Genomic DNA, 10935 nt, shown 5'->3' on the forward strand with positions numbered 1-10935 from the left:
CCTAGAAGGCCAGCATCCCAGAGTCGCCTCTTCACTGTTGACATTGGGACTGGTGTTTTGCGGGTACTATTTAATGAAACTGCCAGTTGAGGACTTGTGGTTAGAGCCAGTTTGCGCTGTTCTGTGAAGGGAGTAGTACACAGCGTTGTACGAGATCTTCAGTTTCTTGGCAATTTCTCGCATGGAATAGCCTTCAATTCTCAGGACAAGAATAGACTGACGAGTTTCAGAAGAAAGGTCTTTGTTTCTGGCCATTTTGAGCCTGTAACAGAACCCAAAAATGCTGATGCGTCAGATACTCAACTAGTCTAAAGAAGGCCAGTTTTATTGCTGCTTTAATGAGCACAACAGTTTTCAGCTGTGCTAACATACTTGCGAAAGGCCTTTCTAATGATCAATTAGCCTTTTAAAATGATAAATGTGGATTAGCTATCACAACGTGCAATTGGAACACAGGAGTGATGGTTGTTGATAATGGGCCTCTGTACGCCTATGTAGATATTCCATTAAAAAAAAGCAATTTCCAGCTACAATAGTCATTTACAACGTCTACACTGTATTCCTGATCAATGTTATTTTAAATTAAGAAAAAAAAAGTTATTTTCTTTCAAAAACAAGGACATTTCTAAGTGACCCGAAACTTTTTAAAAGGTAGTGTACATACAAAAATACAAAATATGCATGTGCAAATATCTGCAAGAAACTGACGTTTTACCATCTGGCTTCATTCACACAGACCAGTGATCACAATGCTTAGCAGCCTACCTACTTAGGCTACCTAACAAAAGTAACCAATAGAAAATATCACTTGCATGGTTTATTACTTGAGATGGTGACTTTCATGAATCTGTCTGGGTGAAACCGTTGACTACCATGACCCCCTCCCACCCCCCTTCGAGTTCTCATAGGACATGTCATGCCAACTGAACGTGACCCAGTCTATTGAGTATCAACAGTTGCGTTGAACAGAGCAGGTGATCGAACCCAGGGGACCAGCAGAGCATGACCAGAGACACATGGATGGTGGTGTGTGCTGATCATAGAATTACTAGAAGGGGGAAAAAAGCCTTCTCAGTAATTCTAATTCTCCAGTCTAATCTCCCCTTTAACATGTGATAGCATTGGCTATCCTCCCCTTTAACTGTAGTCATTTCCCACTAACTTTACCACTGTGGTCTTCAATCTCTTTCTTCAGCACGATATGGGCCAAAAAAATCCAATAGCATTATTATATGTTTAACCAAATATTGCAATTGTGATTTGAATTGCAAAATAGATCAAAACACTGGGGTGAACTGTTGGAATCATGGAAATAAAACGATTTATAGTAAGTGGAAAGAAGCATTGTTCTTGATTGGAACAATCTGTTTTGACCTAACGGAACAGCATGGAAACTTCTCGTGAATATAACAGTGAGGAAGAACCACTGTTCGAGTGACAGGGGGCGGGGCTTGGTGTGTCTGGGAAGCAAACTACACAAATTACACATGGCTGAGAGGCCTTTCAGAATATTATAATTAGATGAGTTACAAAGAGCTCCCTTGAAGGTAGCAACAACAAAACCAGCCTCTATCCTATCATGTCTTTGCAAGCAGCAGCTTCATGACCAGGGCATAAAATTAAACACCCGACAAATGCGGGTAGGTTTTAGGTATTGGCGGGTAAGAAAGTCTACTTCACCAGCCACGTTGGCAGGTGGTCAATTTGCAGGGCTCTACAGTGCAAGCATAACATTCGCATTTGTGAAAAGTCAAGTATGGGCATATGTACGAGTTGCGATTTCTAGCAGAAAAATGCTTAAGTAGCTGTTTTCAAAGTATTTCTGCTGTTTTGTTTCATAGCTGCTTATAGCACAAATAAATACATATCCTACATTCCACCTTGCGCAGCAACAGCTTTGCGTACCAACAGCTTTGCGTACCGAGTGAAGCGCTGATAGATTCATTTTTGGAGGCGCTGGCACAGGCATAAACGTTGGTCTAATTTACTTAAGTCAGCAAAGTGTCATTGTTATGGCTGTTTTTTGTGCATGTTTCTTGGCTATTTACATTGTTTTGTTTAATGTTAGTTTGAATGTGCTGCTTCCACTGATGGCGAAGAGAAGCTGTCTACTACTAGTCACATTTTCTCTCACACACACCTCGTGGCCACATTACCACGGTAACCTCCCGCCCTTAAAGGAGCAGCTGAACATTTTTTCTCATCTGGTATTTTGGTTAAAATAACAAATGAAATGGAGCAATATGCCACATTACTTCTTACTTATACATTTCTTGTTCTGGAAACAATACAAAGCATGGTCATCAGTTTATGTAATTATGGGGGGGAAATTATTTTGGCTGGTAAACAATCTGAGTGGCTGATAGATTTTTTTAATCTACCTGCCACCGTGGTTGAATATAACAAAAAGTTAATTTAGGCCCTGTTCATGACTATTGAACTCTGAGACGAGATCAGATTCCAGGCCTGACGAACAGGAGCAGGCTGAGCAGCAATATAGAGTTGTTTGGGGGCGTAGGCTAATGGCAACAACAACAAAAAAATCAAGAACAGCAATGATTCCAGCCTAGTCCTTCCCACTACTAAACTTCTAATCCGTGACCTTCACTAGGTCCAAAGACCATTACATCATCAAAACCACATCGTAGTTTCAGAGGCAGCAGGTCAGAAAATTTCACCGGAAAAAGCCACGTCCTATGCCTGGAAGACATGGTACAAACGATTCACAACATGACAATGATCGAAGCCTGAACGGTCAGTTGTACAAACAAGATATGGCAAATCAGCTGGCTTAGTGAACTAGGCTACCCCTCAGGGTCAGAATGTCTATGTATGTCCCGTGTAGCTCAGTTGGTAGAGCATGGTGTTTGCAACGCCAGGGTTGTGGGTTCGATTCCCACGGGGGACCAGTACGGAGAAAAAAATTAATGACATGTATGCATTCACTACTGTAAGTCGCTCTGGATAAGAGCGTCTGCTAAATGACTAAAATGTAATGTAAATGTACATTGTGTAATTGGGTCACACAGACAGACCCTGTGAAACTTTCCCTGTCGGTTTGTATCAAGCCTAACCATAGACACACATAGGCTACACCACATGATAGGCCTATCAAGAGGCATATAGATAGATATATCTGTGGCTCTGGGCAAATATGCACTGTGGCCAGTTTATTAGGTACATCCATTCAAGGAAATGGTTTGCTCCTACAGACAGTCACGTGGCCGTGGTTTGCAACATAAAGCAAGCAGACAGGCATTCAGTCACTGTTCGATTGAACGTAAGAATGGCCAAAACGAGTGACCTAAGCGACTTTAACCTGTTAGGGCTAGTGGGCAGTATTTACACGTCCGGATAAAAAACATACCCGATTTAATCTGGTTATTACTACTGCCCAGAAACTAGAATATGCATATAATTATTGGCTTTGGATAGAAAACACCCTAAAGTTTCTAAAACTGTTTGAATGGTGTTTGTGAGTATAACAGAACTCATATGGCAGGCAAAAACCTGAGAAGATTCTGTACAGGAAGTGCCCCCTCTGACCATTCCTTGGGCTTCTTGACTCTCTTTATTGAAAACTTAGGATCTTTGCTGTAACGTGACACTTCCTACGGTTCCCATAGGCTCTCAGAACCCGGGAAAAAGCTGAATGATGTCTTTGCAGCCCCTGGCTGAAAAACATTAGCGCCTTTGGTAAGTGGTCTATCAGAGGACAATGAGACTGAGGTGCGTGCACGAGGCGACCCCATGTTTTTATTTTCTCTGTCTTTGAACTAAAACACAGTTTCCCGGTCGGAATATTATCGCTTTTTTATGAGAAAAATGGCATAAAAATTGATTTTAAACAGCGGTTGACATGCTTCGAAGTACGGTAATGGAATATTTAGATTTTTTTTTGTCACGAAACGCATCGGGCGCGTCACCCTTATTTACCCTTCGGATAGTGTCTTGAACGCACGAACAAAACAGAGGATATTTGAACATAACTATGGATTATTTTGAACCAAACCAACATTTGTTATTGAAGTAGAAGTCCTGGGAGTGCATTCTGACGAAGAACAGCAAAGGTAATAACATTTTTCTTATAGTAAATCTGACTTTGGTGAGGGCTAAACTTGGTGGGTGTCTAAATAGCTAGCCCTGTGATGCCTGGCTATCTACTTAGAATATTGCAAAATGTGCTTTCACCGAAAAGCTATTTTAAAATCGGACATAGCGAGTCCATAAAGGAGTTCTGTATCTATAATTCTTAAAATAATTGTTGTGTTTTTTGTGAACGTTTGTGAACGTTTCTGTCATTTTGTTTCATAGCTGGTAAATGCATCGCGCAAAGTCAAAGAACTATGAATCCTATACAGCCTATCCCACGTCGAGCTGCAACACTGCCAGGTTCGGGACTGTCCACAAGTGAAGAGCAGAGTTAACCTGTTAGGGCTAGGGGGCAGTATTGACACGGCTGGATAAAAAAACGTACCCGATTTAATCTGGTTACTACTCCTGCCCAGTAACTAGAATATGCATATAATTATTGGCTTTGGATAGAAAACACCCTAAAGTTTCTAAAACTGTTTGAATGGTGTCTGTGAGTATAACAGAACTCATATGGCAGGCAAAAACCTGAGAAGATTTCATGCAGGAAGTGGCCTGTCTGACAAGGTGTCGTTCTTCGTGTCTCTGTTTATTGAAGAGTGAGGATCTTAGCTGTCCCGTGACACTTCCTACGGCTGCCATAGGGTCTCAGAAGGCGGCAAAAAGCTGAATCGTGGCTTTGCAGGCTCTGGCTGAAACAAAGTAGCGCGTTTGGGTAGTGGCTGGTTACAGTACTGTGAGACTCAGGTTCGTGCCCGCGTCGACCGAAAGCTTTGTTTTCTTTGCTCTGTTTAGCTAAATGGACATTCCCGGTCGGAATATTATCGCTTTTTTACGAGAAAAATTGCATAAAAATTGATTTTAAACAGCGGTTGACATGCTTCGAAGTACGGTAATGGAATATTTAGAATTTTTTTGTCACGAATTGCGCCATGCGCGCGACCCTTATTTACCCTTTCCGATAGTGTCTTGAACGCACGAACAAAACGCCGCTATTCAGATATAACGATGGATTATTTTGGACCAAACCAACATTTGTTATTGAAGTAGAAGTCCTGGGAGTGCATTCTGACGAAGACAACAAAAGGTAATCAAAATTTTATAATAGTAAATCTGATATTGGTGAGTGCTAAACTTGCCAGGTGTCTAAATAGCTAACCCGTGATGGCTGGGCTATGTACTTAGAATATTGCAAAATGTGCTTTCACCAAAAAGCTATTTTAAAATTGGACATATCGAGTGCATAGAGGAGTTCTGTATCTATAATTCTTAAAATAATTGTTATGCTTTTTGTGAACGTTTATCGTGAGTAATTTAGTAAATTGTTAGCGAATTCGCCGGAAGTTTGCGGGGGGTATGCTAGTTCTGAACGTCACATGCTAATGTAAAAAGCTGGTTTTTGATATAAATATGAACTTGATTGAACAAAACATGCATGTATTGTATAACATAATGTCCTAGGGTTGTCATCTGATGAAGATCATCAAAGGTTAGTGCTGCATTTAGCTGTCTTCTGGGTTTTTGTGACATTATATGCTAGCTTGAAAAATGGGTGTCTGATTATTTCTGGCTTGGTACTCTGCTGACATAATCTAATGTTTTGCTTTCGTTGTAAAGCCTTTTTGAAACCGGACAGTGTGGTCAGATTAACGAGAGTCTTGTCTTTAAATAGCTGTAAAATAGTCATATGTTTGAGAAATTGAAGTAATCGGATGTTTAAGGTATTTGAAAATCGCGCCACTGGATTAGACTGGCTGTTGCGTAGGTGGGACGAATTCATCCCGCCTAGCCCAGAGAGGCTAAAGATTTGTTTTTAGAAGCGCTCTGCACAGGCATAAAAGTTGGTCTAATTTACTTCAAACTAAAGTGAGACTATTTACATAGTTTTGTTCACGAGCTAGGTTGTTTAACGTTTGAGTTTCAACTGCTAGGAAAGAGAAGACAACGCAGCTATTTGGCTCAATCTCACAGGCACATGACTTGAGTCACATTACCATGGTAACCTATCCCTACAGTGAAGCATGATGGTGGCAGCATCATGCTGGGAGACTAGTCAAGATCAAGGGAAAGATGAACAGAGCAAAGTAGAGAGATCCTTGATCAAAACCTGCTCCAGAGCGCTCAGGACCTCCTACTGGGACAAAGGTTCACCTTCCAACAGGACAACGACCCTAAGCACACAGGCAAGACAACGCAGGAGTGGCTTGGGGACAAGTCTCTGAATGTCCTTGAGTGGCCAAGCCAGACCCTAAACTTGAACCCCATCGATCATCTCTGGAGAGACCTGACAATAGCTGTGCAGCGACGCTCCCCATCCAACCTGACAGAGCTTGAGAGGATCTGCAGCAAAGAACGGGAGAAACTCCCCAAATACAGGTGTTCCAAGCTTGTGGCGTCATACCCACAAAGACTCAAGGCTGTAATCGCTGCCAAAGGTGCTTCAACAAAGTACTGAGTAAAGGGTCTGAAAACGTATGAAAATGCACTGCATATGGATGGCATAAAGCCAAGCACATTTAACAGTTAGGCTATTGCTTTATAGATCTAATCGAGTTGGGGTTTGCTCGATCCTCAATTTTCTTATACGACTAGGCTAAGCCCTAGTCGCACAGGACTAGTAATACTAGAGAATGTTGGTTATGGAATTATTACCGCATAATGTCCGTTATTCCAGATGATGACTAGGACGTGATTCGTATTTTTTTTTTTTTTCAAACTGCCCCCTGTAATTCCTTTTTTTTTTTAAATATAAATTGAGCCCAGGCGATAACTGGGCTACATTGATAATTAGAGCTTGGTTCCCAAGTTTCTAAACCATACCAAACCATCTTTGGTATAGTGTCACCATAATATTTGAATTGAGAAAGTATAATCATAAGGATATTTTAGCCATCCGGATTAGACGTCCTAAATGCCCCCCAGCCTTCAGATGTGAGCTAAACAGTGCACTTGCACTTAACATTTGTTTTAAGTCTGTGGATGCGAAAGCAAACTTTCCATTTCCAAATGTTTAGGCAGTTGTATGCTGCTTTGTGATACATTTACAGCAAGGGTTACATTAAATATGCGCAATATTTTTTACTGATGCATTTGCCAATATTCAATTAATACACACAAAACATATGAACAAAATGTGCAGCACTTCGTTCAATGTATCCAATCAGTTAGTTTTCTTACTCAAACCACGAGCAACACCTGTCAAACTCAGACATTTATCTCAAAATACAGGGATGTTGATTCGCATGGGACTAGTATTATCAGAGGACCTTGGAGTTTGCCAAAAAACAGTTGGTTATTCTGCCTGGATTTGTAACTCTTCTGCAAAGTACATATGATTGACATGGCAGATTCGGACGGGACAAAAATTACAGTTGTGATGTCTTGTGCCAGTAAAAGAAATCCCGTCAGAATAGGGCTTAAGGCAAGGACTTTTTCCTCGTCTCGTCTCTGCTGCCTCCGCCGCAATGTTCTCAATCCCAATACGCTGGCTAATTTTGCAATTATGCACATAGCAAGATTGGAAAAGGTGCCAATTCTACGCCGCACTGAAGATTACGTTTCAGAACCGTGGACAGCGACCATATCGAACGCGGGAGAAAGCGCATGTTATAAAATTATATTATATTTATTAGTGTTGCACCATCATTATTATATAATATAACCATATAAAATGTCAGTATCACATGTCTTAGAGTGATGGACTGTGCCATCCCTGTGGCCTCCGCAATGGATTAGTCCACTGAGTAAGGGGCGAATCAGATGGGTGTTTTATGCACCATGAAAAAATTGCGACTGCTCAACTAAAGAAATCTCGGTCGACTAACAGCCTATCGACCAAACAACCGATTAGTCGACTAAATGGGGTCAGCCCTACAAAGGACACGTAGTGTGTCGGGTTGTGCTCCACCTTTGTTTTAGCATCAACAATGTATCATTACTGGGGAACAAACCAAGACCAAAAATGGGATCCTGGGGGTGGTGGGGAGTAGACAGAATAAAGACCTCGATAGGAAGAAGCTGGGTTCACTTACTAAAGACAGCCAGGGTCAAGCTGCATTGTTCCTGTCATGGTTCCTGTGCCCCACTAGTTAATCATCCAACAGATCAATGGAAATTGGCAACAGAGGCGCATTTAAGATTTTGCCAACATCAGCTAAATGACATTTCAGGTTTTTAGGGTACAAAATTAAAGGAAGACCTAATATAATAGAATACCAGATACATGGATTGGAAACAGTTTAAGAGGTGGTAGTAACAAAAACAAAACAGTGTTTCAGGCCGATGAAGAATGCAAATGTCTATATGTAGGCCTGTAATCTGTAAATGTAGCCTAGGGCTAATCTCTATTCTAGTGTATGCCCTTCCACATCTGAAGTAGACCGAGCCCAGGTCACAAATGCCAGTCGCAAACATTCTTTTTCAACTTCATATGTTTCCCTAAGACTGCATTTAGACAGCAGTCAAATTCTGATCTTTATTTCACAAATTGTTTTTTTGACCCATCAGATCAGTTTGGAAAAAGATCTGATGTGAAGAGATCTGAGGCGAGTTTAACAAGGCTTCTGTTTGCGGTGAACATTTTGCCAGAGTAACAATTTCAGTTGAACGATTTGAATACACATTCCAAAATGTTAGTGAAACATCAAACTACTTTTTGTAAGGATTACTGACTTTTTAGCGACAATATTCTAACTGAAAATGACTTAGCAATTCCTACTAAATACAGTTGAAAGACCCAAAGCAGACACTTCCATTCGCGACATACTACCTCCTCAGACTGTTCGCAAACGTTTTCAAACTGTCGCGGCTAACACAAAACAAATGGAAAATGTTCGCTAATGTTAGGCAAAGTTCACTAATTATTTCCCTTGTTGAACGGATCTCTGATGTGACAGAGACCAATTAGTGGGAAAAATATAAGAATTGTCTGCATGTTTAAACGCAGCATAACTAATTAGGAGAAAATATTTTCTTACAATTGGAGGTATATTTTGACCAATTCGAGCAGCTAATAATTGCAATAACATATCTGTAGACTGGTTACTACATGCTGTGGCCACTGCTATTGAAGCTACTAGCGCTGTCTCTGCTCCACACTCCAGCACAATAAGTGGCGGTAATGCATCAACGTAGGATGCCAACAGCCCCCCCCCCCCCCCCCCATGTTGAAGCTGCCTCAGCTAACGTTATTTGTATGGCTTGGTCTATCCTGTACTACTAGTCCTGGCTATTTGTCACTTATCCAAAAAGTTAGCTAGTCACGTTAATTTATAGTCATTACAATAACGTAGCTGGCAAATTGACTGTAGTAAACCTAGTTTTATCAAGCCAACTGAAAATCACCTAACGTTAGCACTCACAAAAAGCTCTGCTGACGTGACGTTCGGTCCCTTCAGGTGAAATTCCCCTGCATTTAGAAATTAGTCATCTTTGTCTAAACATCAGCTGGCAAAGTACCGGTAGTGAGCCTATTTTTGGAGCTTGTCGCACATAGAACGTTTACCTTTGAAATGTTATCTTTCGAAAGATTGCCTGGTTACCACATTGCTAACACACTGTGCGCTTCCGGTGGGTGTCCGACCGTCAGATGTCAATCCCAACACAGCCAGACCTTGATGGTGGTGAAACGCCGCACATAGACAAAATGGAAAGGCTAGCTAGCAAATTTAGATGCGTCAAGCTAATTTAGCTTATGCGAGAGTAACGTTAACCACAGCTAAAACGTCATTTATTCAGCTACTATGTAGTTAATTGAACTATCCATGCTGAATATAATAACCAATATTATTCTCTACAACTGTTGATGTGACTAGATAGGCAACTACCTAATGACAACTGATTTAGCTAGGTGGCTAACGTTAATATTAGCTAGCCAACACAAAACCACAACTCGTCTCCAGACAAACGCAACTTTGGTTAAGTTAATAATAGGGGAAGGCGTAATTAAAATAAACTAAAATGTGCCGCCAATGTGCTAATTTAACAATTGTAAGTAAATATGCACTTTGATAATTTCCTAAGAGCTATTCAAACAAAGGCGTAGTTCCTGGCTAGTTGTCTACTGATAACGTCATCATGGGTTGCCAATTTGCTTCTTACGTTAGCGTACTAGCCAGCTGGCTAACTTTACATTCCAGTAAACACTAGCGAGACTACCAAGAAATAGAAAAAACAACCGCATGACAAACTCGTGGGCTAACCATTATTAGACGTGTATTACTATAGTCGTTGGTGCGTTTGAACAATCTAGCTAGTTAGCTGGCATTCGTCTACGACCTGTAGTCTAGTCAACATCCAAGGATTCGTTTAGGTCTAGGAACAAACCAAGCCAAACAAAGCGCGGCCTAAGAGATTGTCGACAGAACAAGAAGCCTCGGCGTTTCCTACCGTCTTCACCAAAAGGGAAAGACGTTTTCAACCCTAATTCTTTAAAAGCAACATACCTATGTCAACAAGTAACCGAACCAACGTATTTCTGAAAAGGTTTAAAATGCGCCCAGTTAGCTTCGCGGTGACGTTACATGCATTACCTCTTTCCTGGTTGTTCCTTTCCGGCTGTACCGGGCGCGGCCTCGACACTCGCCTGGGTCTTCTGCTGGTTGCTCTGACGGAGTTCATTTGCGGTGTTTAGAATAAAATAAATCAAACCCTTCTCTATCGTTGGAACGACGTCTAAGCACGCAATCTAAAATGTTTTTTTCTTCAACATTGCGCAATAAGTCACCCCTTTCCTGCGGCTCGAGAAAAATATATATTTTTGCGTTGCCCCTGCAACCCTTGCTCAGCTCCGTATCACTGTTGCAGGAGGAGCCATTAGCACACAGCGACCGTCCGACAACAAGA

General features: G+C 41.3%; 1 protein-coding gene across 6 annotated transcripts in view; it reads right to left on the reverse strand.

The window, feature by feature from the left end:
* The window catches only part of LOC106590975 (F-box only protein 11), a 46759-nt gene extending 35824 nt beyond the window's left edge, over window positions 1-10935 (reverse strand). For 5 of the 6 annotated variants that reach the window (XR_006771243.2, XM_045724842.2, XM_045724836.2 and 2 more), the window contains exon 1: window positions 10623-10935. Coding sequence is in view for 2 of the 6 variants with exons in the window: in XM_045724842.2 (XP_045580798.1) it covers window positions 10623-10710 (88 nt within the window). In the remaining 4 variants the exon portion in view is untranslated. Of the gene's footprint in view, window positions 1-9452; window positions 9583-10622 lie in introns of those variants that run through there. The other variant, XM_045724850.2, reaches the window with a different exon arrangement.

Source organism: Salmo salar, chromosome 01, assembly GCF_965601325.2.
Source record: "Salmo salar chromosome 01, fSalSal1, whole genome shotgun sequence".
NCBI classification, from domain to species: domain Eukaryota; kingdom Metazoa; phylum Chordata; class Actinopteri; order Salmoniformes; family Salmonidae; genus Salmo; species Salmo salar.